Here is a 15694-nt window from a genome sequence, read left to right on the forward strand (position 1 = left end):
AAAGCGACTCACGCCGATGGCGGGCGCAAAGCCGAGCACAGTCCACCACGAAGAAACCTATCGTGAGTCAACCAGCGAAGAGGAGGAAGAAGTCCACTACACCGAAAATCGACAAGGAAGACCCGGAGGAATGCGGAAGTTGCGGGGCGACATCAGCGCCAAAGATGTAAGTTCAGGGACGCCATTTGCGGCGGTGTGAAAGGAAGGGCACCTGGCTCAAGTCTGCCGAGCACCCCAACCTTCCTACCGAAAATTCAAATCGGCCAATCAGAGCGGCTCTGAGTCAGAGATGCAAACCCCACATTCCGCCGAAATTTCAAACCAGCCAATCAGAGCGAGATCGGCGAGGCGACCCGCGATTGGCCAGGAAAGAAAGAGCGCGAAGTCAAACCGAATGACTGTTACCATAGACCACGCAGCTACCCGCATCAAGAAAAGATCTTCACAAACCCGACAATTGAAGGCGTACCGTGCCGACTGGAAGTAGACACAGGATCAGCAATCACAATCATGTCCTGGGACACTTTTGTGAAAGCCTTGCCGACATCGCAAAGCGCAAGCTACAGAAACAACGGCCCGGGTGCAGGATTACCAGGGCAACCGCATCCCTGTTCGAGGGACAACGACCGCCGAGGTCAAGCACGGGACATACGAAAAGACCCTGCCCATCACGTTAGTCGAGGGAACCTTGCCAAGCTTGCTGGGGCTAGACTGGTTCCGGGCGTTGGGAATGGGGTGACTGGCGTCCACCGAGCGGATGCAACCTGCAAACGCCCTAATGGAGGAATTCGCAGACTATTCGAGGACCGTTTAGGCAAGTACAAGGGACCCCTATCTCCTTCAATTTAGACCCCAAATAGCTCCCATTAGGTTAAAGGCAAGGAGGGTTCCTTTGCACTCAAACCTAAAATCGACAAAGAGTTAGATAAATTAGTCAGCCAGGGGATACTAGTGCCAGTTGACCATGCCAAATGGGAGACGCCAATCGTCACCCCTATAAAACCAGACGGGTCCATAAGAATTTGCGCTGATTACAAGGCTACCTTGAACAAAGCATTGCAAAAGAGCGCCTACCCAGTTCCAGTAGTGCAACACTTATTGCACTCACTAGGGCACGGACAAGTTTTCGCCAAATTAGACTTGGCACAAGCGTACCAACAGCTACCCGTAGATGCTAGCACAGCTGAAGCCCAGACCATTGTAACGCACCGGGTGCCTTTAAGTGCACCCGGTTACAGTTCGGGGTGAGTGTGGCCCCGGGGCTATTCCAAAATTTGATGGAGCGGCTCCTACAAGGGTTACCGGGAGTCGTACCCTATTTCGATGATGTGTTGGTATCAGGGGAAGATTTAAGAGAACTGGGGAAGCGGTTAAGGAAAGTTTTGGCCATTTTTAGGTCGGCAGGATTAAAAGTCAAAGCAAGCAAGTGTCAGATAGGGGTCGAATCTGTTGAATTTTGGGCTATAGAATAGACAAAAAGGATTCACCCCACTGAGAGCAAAGTCAAGGCGATAAAGAGAGCCCCAGCACCCAAAAACAAGACAGAACTCCAGGCTTTCCTGGGTCTGGTAAACTTTACGCCGTGTTTTTAAAAGACAAGGCAACCGTTGCTGAACCGCTGCATAAATTGCTTGGAAAAACACTGTTTGGTCGTGGGGAAGTCAGAGAATAGGGCATTTGAGGCAGTAAAAGTTTGCTATCAAGCGATAGCCTGTTAATACAATACAACAACAGACTGCCGTTAGTATTGGTTTGTGATCGTCCCCTATGGAGTAGGAGCTGTACTTAGCCACAGACTCCCAAACGGCACTGAAGCCCCTATAGCGTTCTATTCACGAACGATGTCCCGGCTGAGAGGAATTACAGCCAGCTAGATAGGAGGCTCTCAATAGTGTCAGGGTGAAAAATTTCACGAATACGTTTTGGGAGAGACTTTGAAATTATCACTGACCACAGACCGCTATTGGGATTACTGGCTGGCGACCGCCCAACGCCAGTGGCACTATCACCCGCTGACCAGATGGACTATTTTTTGGCCGCCTACTCTACAAACTGCAGCATCGACCTGTAAAGGAGCTGGGGCATGCGGACGCATTGAGCAGATGCCCATTGCCCGGGGAAATCGAGGACCCTACTCCGGGCACCCCCGTTCTACTAATTGCCTCTTGGGACTCTGGCCCAGTCACATCGCAGGGAGTGGCTCGGGGCTCCTACCGGGACGTTGTGTTAAGAACTGTAATCAGTTGGGTTCAAGGGATGGCCCGCTCATGAGCGACCGTTTTAGAGAGTTTGTAAAGAAAAGAGGGAATTGTCTGTGCAAGGGGTGCCTGCTCTGGGGGATAGGGTGGTAGTTCCAGAGAAGCTGAGAAAAAGTCCTGGAACTACTGCATGAGGGTCACCCAGGAATTGTAAGGATGAAGGGCTAGCCAGGAGCTATGTTTGGTGGCCCCTAATGGACAGGAAATCGGTGACAGGGTTGGCCGATGCCAGGTATGTCAGGAATCCAGACCACTACCACCCACGGCCCCAGTGTTGGAGTGGAGAAACCCCAAGGCCCTTGGTCCCGCATACACATTGATTTTGCCGCCCTTCCACGGCCAAACATTTCTAATTGTGGTGGATGCATTCTCCAAATGGCTGGAGATCATCCTAATGAAATCCACAACCGCTGGAGCTGTCATTGCAGCACTAAAACACCTTTTCGCCACGCACGGGCTACCGGACACCCTCGTGTCCGATAACGCCCACAGTTCACCGCAGCATTATTTGAAGGGTACCTGGCTGAAGAGGGCATCCGACATGCCCTCTCAGCGCCGTTCCACCCGCGTCGAACGGCCTTGCTGAACGCTTTGTTCGGAGTGCGAAGAAGCGCTATCACGAAGCGGCCCCGGCGATTGGCAGGCACAGATCGACGATTCCTAACCGTCCAACACAGGACCCCTGTGTGGCCACCGCCGCAGCCCAGCCGAGCTATTAATGGGCGGAAGCTACGGTGCCCGCTAGACCGGCTACACCGAACTACGTGCAGGACGGGTTCAAAACAAAACCAGATAGAATCCGGGAATTAAACATAGGAGACTCAGTGTGGGCACATAATTACAGCGACGGCCCAAGCTGGAAGAGGGGATAGTCATAGACAAAACGGGCCCCAAATCTTACCTAGTGGAAATAGACGATGGCAGAGTTTGGAGGCGCCACATAGATCAATTAAGAAACAGATTGAGCGATAAGGCAGGATTAGGCGAGACCAGCCCTGACTATGATTTAATTAACCCCACAGCTGACTGGAGCCGAGAACAAACAGAAAGTGTAGAACCAAACAGAGACTTATCTGAGTCAGGCGAAGTCCAGCGACACCCTCCGGTCCCTCTAGAGGACAGCAGGTCCGAGCCGGAAAATAATCCAGGGCCGGATGGCCGGGAGGAGGAGCTCAGAGGAACGAAAAGCCCCTCCGGCAAGCTCGACTCAACTCCAGAAAGTGAATTGCGCAGGTCCGGGAGAGTCAGGAGACGCCCCACGTACCTGCGGGACTACGTAGAGAAGTAATATGTAAATATTGGCAAAGTGCCTTCTGGGAGGGAAGGAGTGTAATGTATTACTGTAAGTTTTGGCGGGAGTTTTAGGCGGGAAGTATCTCACTTCTGATTGGATGCAGCCTCTGGCTGAAGTGTATATAAGGAGAGGTTTTTCTCCAGAGTTTTGCTGGGTCACACTATATTAAAGAGCTGTTGTCACTAACCTGGTCTCCTGCCTCGTCAATACCCAAACTTAACAGATAGAGTGCCAATTAATTTTTAAAACCCAGATTAAGGAATCTTTTTTCCCCTCTCAAGAACTACCTGGACATCTACTAAGAGGATTGTACCAGTGATGAGAGGCTGAAACAAGAAATGGGTGGTGCCGTATTCACTTTTTCAACTTTTTCATCTCTTTTTCTTTTGTCTTTTCTAAAAGCCATGCTCTACTAGAGACTTGAGGCCTTCGCTTGTAGATGGCTTTGGAAATTCATCTCAGGGCTACAGCTTTCTTTTTTTCTGATGTAATATATACAGAGCCAAAGTTTCTGCATGGGGTGTTTCATCTGGCATGTTTAGAGTTAGCATATGGACGCTGAATTTCTGCAGAGAAACCTACTAAGCCAGTTTTGGCTTTGTGTCATGAAGGATATGCCCAAAATGTATTAAAAATGCCTTCACAGATACTTTACTATAGGATAATGTTAATAATTGAAAATAAGCTTCAGAGTGGTTTGCTTACCATTATTTATTATTATTGACAAACCTATGGTGACTTTCCAAGGAATCCAAGGAATTTCAACAAAGCTGAAAAATGAGTTTGATTTAAAAAAATAAAAACCTCTTTTTAGTCTAAAACGGGTGGTGGTGGTTCAAACTACTGGCCCATGGGCAGATGCATCACACGCAGGCCACGCCCACAAAGGGAAAAACGTCACGTGACGGCAACACGATGCCACGAGTTTGACACCTATGGTCTAAAAGGAATAGGAATAGAACTTCATGTGAAGAAAATCCACCTACTGAGCTTTCCAGAAAGACTGAATCCAGCTAGGAATTGAATGGTTTGTCATTGCTTTAAGAACATTACACTGGAAGAAGATGTAAAGTGTCTACAGGTGAACCTGCCCACCATCCACTTAAAAATAAAAATAAAAGATTCTTGGACTGAGTACAGGAAGTGCTTATAAAGGGACAGGTATTAAAAAGCCTCCAAGAAGATAGAAGATTGCTAGGCAGCAGGAACAGAGAGATGGCGGAATATGACATAAAAACCCTCGTCTGTCACAAATAAATGAACATAGAATGAGGCAAAGACAGTGTGATAGCAGAAGAGGGCTTAACACCAGTAATTGAGTGGATGGCAACACTGATGAGAATTGGAGGAATAGAAATAAAGGAGTTGGATGTGAAAGGAGGCAAGAGGAGAAGTGGAAGAACTTAAGGCAGAGAAAGCCAAGAGTGAAAGTAGAACAGATGTGTTGGAAAGGACTGTTAACAAATCCTAATTGAACAGGCTCCTGGCATTAGAACAACAGGGCAACTAGAGAGATCAACATGAGGCATTAGAAGTGAAGTGGCCAAGAACAGCAGTGGATTTTGGTAATTCTCTTAACCCCTGATAGCTAGTTGGAAGGTTGCCACCTTCCAACTGAGGGAAATGAAGAAATGGAGCTGGTGCCAGTAGGGAATAAATTGTCAGCTCATATTCCTGTGGTCAGTGGGGATCAATATGAGAGCACAAATGATCGCTTCTGGCTTGCCATCAGTCCTGTGTAATGGTAGGGCAACACAGGAAACCCTAGCCAGCTATGAAAGACTTATTTCAGAAACTATGGGAAGGAAGTGGGAGAGCAGAAGTTCAATGACTGCAAGAAGAGGCTTCACAGCCCAGATTTCAAAGGAATCATTTCAAAGAGACTCTGTTTTAATTGGCTCACTATACTTCTGCCTGGGGATTTACTCCTACAGTGTTCAAGGTTGTTGTCAGGCCTAATATAGCTGGAAAATCCAAGAAGTGGGAACCATATGGATTTCAGAAATATATCTTGATTTCTGGTTAGGGGTAAAAATATAATATTGTGTGTTGACAAGCAGTAATAATTTTACCCAGCGTGCACTTAAAACTAAGCATAGTATGGGTAAATCAGTAAAATAGAATATAAACCAGCTTACACAAAAATTTGGACACAATATGCAAAGAGCTATCTCTTTGGAAGAACTCTAATACTGGGAAAGGTGGAAGGAAAGAGCAGAAGAGAAGGTGAATGGATTCAGTTATGGTGGCAATGAGTGCATGGTTGGAAGAGCTGAAGGACCAAGTTAGCACTACCAAGTTAGGAACAAATCATGTGGAAGAGATCTACACAATTTGCTAATTTATTGGTTATGTGATGACACGTAACCAATAAACCCAACTCCCCCTCCACAAACACATATTATAATTATTATTATCAACGTAAGAGTTTAACAACAACAACAACTACAACTACAACAACAGCAACAAGAACAACAACAAGACCTGGCAATGGCTAAGAGCAGGAAAGTTGAAGAAAGAGACCGAGGGATTAATTCTGGCTGCACAAGACTAAGCCTTAAGGACAAATGTATACAAAGCCAGAATTGAGAAGACAGCAACAGACAATAAGTGCCATCTATGCAAAGAAGCTGAAGAAAGAGTGGACTACCTCGTAAACTGCTGCAAGAAGATAGCACAGATTGACTACAAGCAGTGGCATGACAAAGTAGCAACAATGGTGCATTGGAATATCATTTGCCTGTGAGCAAGAACTGGTAGGACCATAAAATAGAAAAAGTTAAATTGCTCAGGGATTTCAGAATCCAGACAGACAGGCACCTGCCACATAACACCCCAGACTTAACAGTTGTGGATAAGAAAGACAAAAAAGTCTTGATAGTGGATGTGGCAGTGCCTGGAGACAGCAGAATAAAAGAGAAAGAACTGGAGAAGGTAACAAAATACAAAAACCTACAAATAGAAATAGAACAACTATGGCAAAGGCAAGCAAGGGTAGTACCAGTAGTAATAGGCGCCTTGGGTGCAATCCCAAAACAACTGGGGCACCACTTGAACACTATAAGCATTGACAAATTTGCCATGAGTCAATTGCAGAAGGCGGCTTTACTTGGAACATCCTCCGACGATAACTGTAACACCGTCAAACATCCAGATTTGCCTATCCCAGATCCTTGGTAAGAACTCGACAAGTAGACAAAAATGCCAAACCCAGTCTGAACATCTGGCTGATTGTGCGATGATCAATAATAATAAGTATAATAAGTAAAATAATAAGCATAATAAATATAATAAGTTTCTCATTCCAGCCTAAAGGTAAAAGTGAGTGCTAGTCCTTTCCAGCTCTAGGGGTAATGCTCATCTCTGTTTCAAAGCAGAAGAGCCAGCGCTGTCTGAAGACGTCTCCATGGTCATGTGGCCAGCATGACTCAATGCCAAAGGCGCATGGAACGCTGTTACCTTCCCACCAAGGATGGTCCCTATTTTTCTACTTACATTTTTTACGTGCTTTCAAACTGCTAGGTTGGCAGAAGCTGGGACAAGTAGCGGGAGCTCACCCTGTTACAAAGCGCTAGGGATTCGAACAATGAACTGCCGACCTTCTGATTGACAAACTTAGCCACTGAGCCACTGAGCCACCGTGTCTCCACATTCAAGCCAAATCCTAGTCTAAATTTATATCAATTATTGTCAAGGAAAATTCTCCCAGTATCACTAAGGTCATTAATTTGAATTGGTGTTCAGTAGGTCCTCAGCTTCCTTCACCCACCCACTTTCCAGAAAGACTCAAGAATGGATTGAGGTTTCTGTTGGATTAGCATATTTCACAGTGGATTGAAACTATCCAATTGTTTCCCCTTATTTTTTAATACATAGAGTGAATTCTACAGTTCCAGGTTTCGGTTCCAAAAAGTAGCTACAAAGAATGCTGTCACTTAAGTGGCTAAGTATTCTGCAGAAAGGGAGCAGGTTGCTGTTTCAATGGGGAAGTCGATGGATCAAAACGAACTTGAAAATTCATTGACAATTGGGAGTGCCTTCACAATAAAGACTTCTATACTTTCCTGATGCCTGGGGTTTTAATTTAACACATCACCGAAGAGGCAGCACTCTAAAAATAGAGGGGAAGGAGGTGGGGGGAACAGCAGGACTTCATTTTTATTGCTGCAGTTTATAAGAAATTATAATTTATGACAGGATCATTAGGTATGGAGGGGATGAACTTATAAAAGAAAGAATCTGACTACGCTATAAAGGAAGCAGCATTGGTACATCCTGGCCCAGTTTCTTTTTGCTGCAGGTCAGTATAACTGCTGCCATTATTGGATCACATTAATTGTTACAAAATAAGTGTTATGGTCCCCGAATTAGCATCCAATTAATGTGGATTAATATGTACGTGCGCTACATTGGTTGCTTCAAATGGTGCTCCAGTGAATGCTAGGGATTCATCAGAGATAGGGTATTTTATTTTTGTCCTCTGATCTTAGTGATGGACAAGCACCTTAGAATGACAGGTTATTATTGAATTTACTTATATTTTTATACTGCCTGTTCACAGAGGGTGACTAACAATTTCAGCATAAAGTGAAATACTTTATACTCCAAGTCTCCAAATCACAAAAACAGAAGATAAAACTTAATATAGAAACACCATGTGTCCACTCTCAATTATAACACACCCTCCTCTTGTGCAGAATGGAACAGAATAGGTCTTCAGTTCTTCAGGTTCATTTTCTTGAGCCTCAAGATATAGCATTGCTGGTTTTCCTAGAAGATTGGCAAGGAGAAATTGATTACAGATAGTCTTCAAATTACCACAGTTCATTTAGTGACCATTCAAAGTTACAAGTGCACTAAAAATGTGACTTATGACCATTTTTCACAGTTGTGACCTTTGCAGCATCCCCATGATCATGTGATCAAAATTCAGACCGTTGCAGTGTCCCAAGTTCATGTGATCACCCTTTGTGAGCTTCTTTCAAGCAAAGTCAATGGGGAAGCCAAATTCACTTAAAAACTAATTTACCAACTGCAATGATTCACATAACAACTGTGGCAAGAAAGGTCATAAAATGGAGCAAAACTCACTTAATAAATAGCTCAATAACAGAAAAGGTGGGCTCAATTGTGCTCGTAATTTGAGGACTACCTGTAGTGGTAACTGCTTCTTTTCCTTAGAAATCTGTATGATTTTATATTTTCCTGTAATGCTTCAGTATTGTGGTTTAGAATTAAGCATTTATTTTTGTCACTAGGTTAAACTAGGCTCATATTTTGTTTTCTCCCATGCTTGGTGAGACACCTTTGTTGAGTAGGATTATTATTTTTTTTCATTTCAGTCCAATTAACCTTGAGAAACAGCTACTTCTTATCTCTGAGGCAGTCTCATCACCACCTGTTAAAAAAAAAACACCTCAGTTTCAATTGTCTCATTTTTGACAAGATTTCACAACCTTGAACCTTGATGGTCTCACTCTTGGCAGAAATGCAAGCATTCCAAGATGACATAGGCTTGTCATCTTTGTCCTTGTCCAATGGATGAGACCATTGAAAAGTAGGTGTGCTTAATTATAGTTTAGACCCATATAAGCTGGTCAAATTGATGAAGGCCTAACCAGGAGGGCTTACTAGGTTTGAAGAGGTCAAATTTTAATAATGCCACACTTATCATTTGGGAAGCAATCAAATGCTCCAGTTTCTGAAATGCTTCCTTCAGGCCCTTAACTGGAGGATTGGCTGTTGTCTGTGTTATCCAACATATTTTTAAACCCACATTCCCCAGACATTCTGGTTGTGGCATTACAATGATTTCCTCCCTGCTGCTAATAACAATATTTCCTTGCAGGTATTCTGTGAGTGCTCTCTAGAACAGAGGTCTCCAACCTTGGCAACTTTAAGCCTGGTTAAGCCATGCTCTAGAACATGGCATAGTTTCCTGCAGTACAAAAAACCCTCTAACTCTATTTTGTAACAGTGGTTTTTACTAAGCAACTAAATTTTGGCAAATATTTTTGTTGCAATACACAGTAGTGAAAAATGTGGATTGTTTGGTTTGTTACATATGACATAGCTATATTTTTGTTTTGAACTGTGGGAGTTCTGTAATGGTATTTGGGGAAAAAGACAGCGAGAAGTCTTAAGCATAATAAACTAATTGTTATGAGAAGTAGCTTTCTATGAAATTATGTGTATTCATTATGCAGTTAAATTTGTTGTAGCAATTATAAAGATTAAATTTATTCTTTAAAAGGAAGGGAGCTGCAGCTATTGTATACATGTCAAGAGAGCTTATTTCTTTCCCCATCAGTTTTGAAACTGTTGTTTATTTGACAAAGTAAAAAGCCAACATAAAGACTATTATTTCCTGGTTTTTGTGGACAAAAATAGTTCTGTTTCCATAGGATGATTCACAAGTGCCTGTAATTGTTTAGGGAAGTGTCTAGATCTGTTTGGAAGCTTTAACTTTCAGGATTCAATCTGAAGAGCCATGAACACAGCTGGCTAGGCCAATCCCTAAAATTTAATTAAATCCTTTGTGAAGGCCTGTCAGTATTGCTTACTAATTGACTGCTTGGTCATTCTAAGCAGCTGCAAGAGCTGAGATGCAAAAGTTTCATCTAATAATTAGGTGCAATACTTTCTGCAAGCCGAAGATTTGGAAGATGTCTTCCTCACAGACCTATTCCATCAATTGTTATGTTATAATACAACACTCTTTTACAATTAACAGAAATATCAATGTCTTCTGTGTACGTGGAACTTGACATAGCCCATCCTATAAAGAAAGAATGTTAATAGTCTATTTTATTCATGCACAGAAGCCTATTTTGCTTATAGAATAGATTAGAATAGAATAGAATAGAATTTTTTATTGGCCAAGTGTGATTGGACACACAAGGAATTTGTCTTGATGCATATGCTCTCAGTGTACATAAAAGAAAAGATATGTTCATCAAGAATTCTAAGGTACAACACTTAATGATAGTCATAGGGTACAAATAAGCAATCCGGAAACAATCAATATCAATATAAATCATAAGGATACAAGCAACAAAGTTACAATCATACAGTCATAAGTGGAAGGAGATGGGTGATGGGAACAATGAGAAGATTAATAGTAGTGCAGACTTAGTAAATAGTTTGACAGTGTTGACCGAATTATTTGTTTAGCAGAATGATGGCGTTTGTGTCTAGTTGTTCTGGTGTGCAGTGCTCTGTAACGTCGTTTTGAGGGTAGGAGTTGAAACAGTTTATACAATATATACTTCATACAATACAATATATCTTAGACATATCTAGCTTTAAAGCTTCTGAACAAAAGAAATAAGTTATTTTGGCTCTCTGATTTGACCTAACAGTTACAGATTGGCAGATGTGTTTCTTCAAAAGATCACAGGGTTGTGATGGCCCACTCTCATTTTTTTTTTTAACCTGGATCTTTTTCCTTAAAAATACAGCTTGACATACGGTATTAAACTTAAAAATTATACAACCATAGCATTAAAATGAACTCAGCTCATAGCTAACATCCAGACAACAACCAGGTCTTCAGCATTAATGAAAGATCAGCATCATTGGAACAACCAGGTCTTCAGCATTAATGAAGGATCAGCATCATTGTTTATGGGGCAGGTACCACAACACAGAGGACACCTTTTTGGGGTCCCATTAAGTGACCATTTAACGGAAGGAATCCGGAGAAGGCATGGTGTATTAGACTTCATGGGACAAGCAGAAACAGTTGGAGAAAGATGGAACCAAGCAAAAGCCTTCCTAGCCATGGCGGTCAGCTACTCCTTAAGTACCAGTTGCATACTAGCTTGGTCTTGGACAGGTCTACTCCATTCAATACTAAAGTTAGTAAGATCTGAAAAGACTCCAAACCCACAGCCATTCAGTCTTGCCTTGATTGAGCCTGAGCTTGTTCTTCCACTCTCAGGCTCCTACATTTTCTGAACACTTCAGAAGCATCTTGATGGGATCATTTGTCAGCCTGGGGCATAGATATACATGTGATCATAGCGATGATACTTAATTCCATGCTATTGGATGATCTTGCTCGGTAGCCTGATATACAGTAGATGCTAAATGGGTGGAGAGGTAGTAAAGTTATGTAGAACACCTCAAAGCAGAGGTTCATGGCTACCCTCCCCCACCCCATCTAAATATCACCAACTGGTATTGATCCCACCCCCTAAAAAAGAATACTGAAGCACTTTTCCCTGAACTCCCAGTCTCCTCGGTTGAGCCATGCCTTGATCAATCATACTGAAAACCACTGAGAAATCAAAGAGGGGCAGGATAGAAACAACCATCCTGGTTTCCCCAGAGGTCATCAGCAAGTGTAATCAATGTTATCTCAGGACTATAACCTGATCTGAATTCTGATTGAAAAGGGGCCAGGTAATCTGCTTCCTCCAGGACCGTCTTATTCTCAACAGCCTTCCTGCAAAAGGGAAGGATAAAAGCTATAAAGTAGCATTGAGTCCAGGGATGGTTTCACTGTAATACCTTGCACAATTTGAATGACATCCACACTGCTTACGCATTCCAAATAATATATCTGAATTTTATGATTCTTCTCTTCCAGTTAGTCAGCAGCTGATAAAACACATTTTCCAGTTTTTGGAAAACAGAGGGATTGTGTATTATATGAAGAGCATCCATTGCATAAAAGTTTTCAGAGAGGACGCTATTAAGGTAACATGGATATTAAAGCCATAATCTTTTCTGGAAACCAAGATCAAAGAGAGATGCATTTTTTAAAAATTGAAAACTGATGAAGTGGCATCAAAAAATGCACAGAACAAAATGCTTATAAATTGCTAGAGATAGAAAAGATATGGCTATGCTATGTTTTCGATCTGAGGTCCATATTCTGAACAGATCAAGCTTTCTTGAAATTTTCAATTACCTGTAACTCTCAGATGAAATAGAAGTTTCATCTAAAATAATTTCTTAGTTCGAGCCACCAAAGAAGCACTGCTCCTTTGATAAACGATTTGATAAATCACATTTCTTTTGTGGTTCACTCCACCAAGTGGAGGCAGATGAATGTCTGTGTGGTGGTTTGAAATTCTTTTCTACGCCCCCTTCATTCAGAGTATTACGATGAATTAAGAATATGGTGTCTCTTTGGTGTCAAGCTAACTTTTATTTCCCTGTCTTCTTCCTTTGCTGTTGTCACCATGTCAGCTGTCAGAAGTGCAGTGCTTTAATGATTTTTTGGAGGCGTTGAAAAAAAAGATGGAAGACAAAAACTTACCAGATTTCTGGGACATTGTGATACAAGGTATGTCAAATATTAGTTTATGGTTTGCAGCAGACAAAGACAAGATTTAATTGTAAAGCATATCAGAAATGTAAAGGAAAAATACTTCTATTCAAAATTATTATTTTTTTATTATTGTATTTATTTATCAAATTTAGATACCACCCATTGTATGGTATTCGTCTAGGTGAAAGAAATATATGTGTATGTATGTATGTATTCCTGTATGCACATGTTTGTGTGCATGCAGGAATACATATACATATACATATACACATAAACAGACAGACAGACAGACAGACAGACAGACAGACACACACACACATTCCTTGTGTGCCCAGTCACTCTTAGTCAATAAAGAATTCTATTCTACTCTACTCCACTCCACTCCACTCCATTCTGTTCCATTCCATTCCATTCCATTCCATATCCTATTTCCTATTCTATATGTGTGTGTGTGTGTGTGTGTGTGTGTACTCCTATGTGCACAAACGTGTGTATCGAAAGTATTCATTTTTAAATACAAGTTCAGGTGTGCAATGAATTTGATGAAAAGAGTGGGCACACAATAGTCATTCTACTACCAGTAATTGTAATATTGAACCCTGTACTATTGTAAAAACACATTTCAATCCATACTGTGTTATCCTGCACGTAGAAGGGGTGTGAGTCATGGAATGCTTCACTAATCCCTTCATCCCCATTATTATCCCTACCTCCATTTTCTCCACAACGCCAAAGGGTATTGGTGGAGCATAGGGAATTGGCAGAAAACAGTTCCTCTGCTGTTCAGCCACTAGATCAAAAGCATCTCACAGACAGAGGCATTATAGTACTTTATTCCTAGAAATTGTTTGATGCATTCAACTCATTCACTATAATGGTAAAAATATTTGAACAAAATATTCCATGCAAGCAGCATTCAAATAATATATTCCATTGTGAATGTTTTGGGGCATAGTGAATTGGGGTGGGGTGTGGGGTGGGGAAGTCACCTGTAGCCAGAATGTTTGAATAAATTTGTACTTACTTTGTTGTACTTACTTTTTAGCTGAGTTATCATCCCACTTTCCATTGGATCTGCTTGTACTTCTTTATGCGTAACTTATAACAGATAAATCATAACAGATAACTTACCTATTACATTTGGCCAGCTTACATTTGGCCACTTAAAATAAAAGTATTATTGCACGTTCTTGTTCCCATGCTTACTGAAATTTGGGTAAGCATCTCCAGATGGAATGAGGGAAATTTTTCATAGATGTAATGCAGAAAGCTTTTATAGAGGTATGGCAGATTTATGTGTCATGTTTCAATCAAGTGGGGAATAATCAATCAAAAGAATGCTTTGTGTAAGCTAATTTTAAAACTGGCAAACAATAACTCAAGCATTCATGCCCATATAGCTTTTATTTTTTACAGGCACATACGTAAAGACTTGTGCATCCTCAAAACAGAAAGCCACTTAGTTTATATAAATCCTTCCCAGCTAAAGGATTTTTACATTAATGACAAATTAAATGAGTATGAAAGAAATATTTGGCTAAAAACATAGGAGAGTCAATCTTGGCTGTATATCAAATATAGGTGTTAAATCATAAAATAGAAAATGTCAGCTTCCTGAGCAAGCTAGCAGATGTTTCCCCATAATAATTATAGAGGCAATCAAAATTCATAAACATCTGGTTACTTATATAGGGAGGGAGTTGTTATCAATTAGAGGTTGGTTATAACCATTCTCATCTCTTGAATACGGGTCATGACATTTGTAGCCTAATTCAGTTTTAGCTCTCCTTTGAAGAAGTTAGCAGCTGGACTAGAGAAATATTAATAGTAGAGGTCAGACCGGCTGATGTTGGGAAAAAATTCTGCAGTGAGCCAGATCAAAATCAAGTTATCTCTTAAGGAAGATTTAAACATATCTGATAAGATGAGAAGGACTAAAAATGTCTGTCTCCCCCATCACCAATTTGTTTCAGCTAAATTTATTCTTTTTAATCCAGATAATCTGGATTGTAGAATAGTTCTGTTGAAGACCAGAAAGCTTTGCTTTAAAAAATATTGTTAATGGGTTATATTTATTCAATAGTTGAATTAGGGTATATGGTACTTAGCCAATATATGAGTGATGTTGTCATGTGGATCTCAAAAAATATTTTGATTTCTGACTATGCTACTTTGATCTGACGTGCTTTAGCTAATGTGAAAAAGGTTAAATGTAAATTACTTGCTTACTTTTAGAAGGAATTTCATTGATCACCAATGAAGAAGCTGAAGGAAGCTCTCTAACAGCTGAAGATGCCAAAAAGGTATCAGGGTGTAGCATTTTTATACTCAAAATACATGGTTTGCATTAGGCTCTTGGTAAATATGGAATATTGTCACTGCTTAGTCCCGTGCTACAAATGATATCATCTTTAATTCTAATAAATTCATTTCTGGAAAAAAAAGTTCTAGCTTTATATTCCCCTTACGTAAATATAGATGTATGTTCCTGCAGAATGTGATAGAAGATCCCTATAGTCTGCCATTCTGAGTCAACTATCCTATATCTTTTTCATTGTTAGCACTAGCACATTATTTTCATCATCCTGCCCTTCTTTTTTTTTTTTTTATTCAAAATGTTTTACAAAAAAAAAAAAAATTTCCCCCCTTTCCCCCCAACCCCCCTCCCTTCACTAATCCCTCCCCCCTCCCGCCTGACTTCCCGGATGAAGCACAAGGTATAGTTAAAAATAAAACAAACATATGCTAAGAAGATTTCCCCCCAAAAGTATTATACCAATTTTCCCTCTCTAGCTCTGACTTCCTCCTAACATAACCAAAATCCTTCAAGAAAAAAAATAAAATAAAAAAATTAACAATTAA

At 41.1% G+C, this 15694-nt stretch overlaps 1 protein-coding gene across 2 annotated transcripts in view; it reads left to right on the forward strand.

Annotated features, from left to right (window-relative positions):
* XRCC5 (X-ray repair cross complementing 5) overlaps window positions 1-15694 on the forward strand; it is a 76326-nt gene that overhangs the window by 43580 nt on the left and 17052 nt on the right. Inside the window, exons 17-19 of one of the 2 annotated variants that reach the window (XM_058195974.1) lie at window positions 12146-12255; window positions 12751-12847; window positions 15071-15135. In XM_058195974.1, the coding sequence (XP_058051957.1) occupies window positions 12146-12255; window positions 12751-12847; window positions 15071-15135 (272 nt within the window). Of the gene's footprint in view, window positions 1-12145; window positions 12256-12750; window positions 12848-15067; window positions 15136-15694 lie in introns of both variants that reach the window. The other variant, XM_058195965.1, reaches the window with a different exon arrangement.

Source organism: Ahaetulla prasina, chromosome 1 (genome assembly GCF_028640845.1).
Source record: "Ahaetulla prasina isolate Xishuangbanna chromosome 1, ASM2864084v1, whole genome shotgun sequence".
NCBI lineage: Eukaryota > Metazoa > Chordata > Lepidosauria > Squamata > Colubridae > Ahaetulla > Ahaetulla prasina.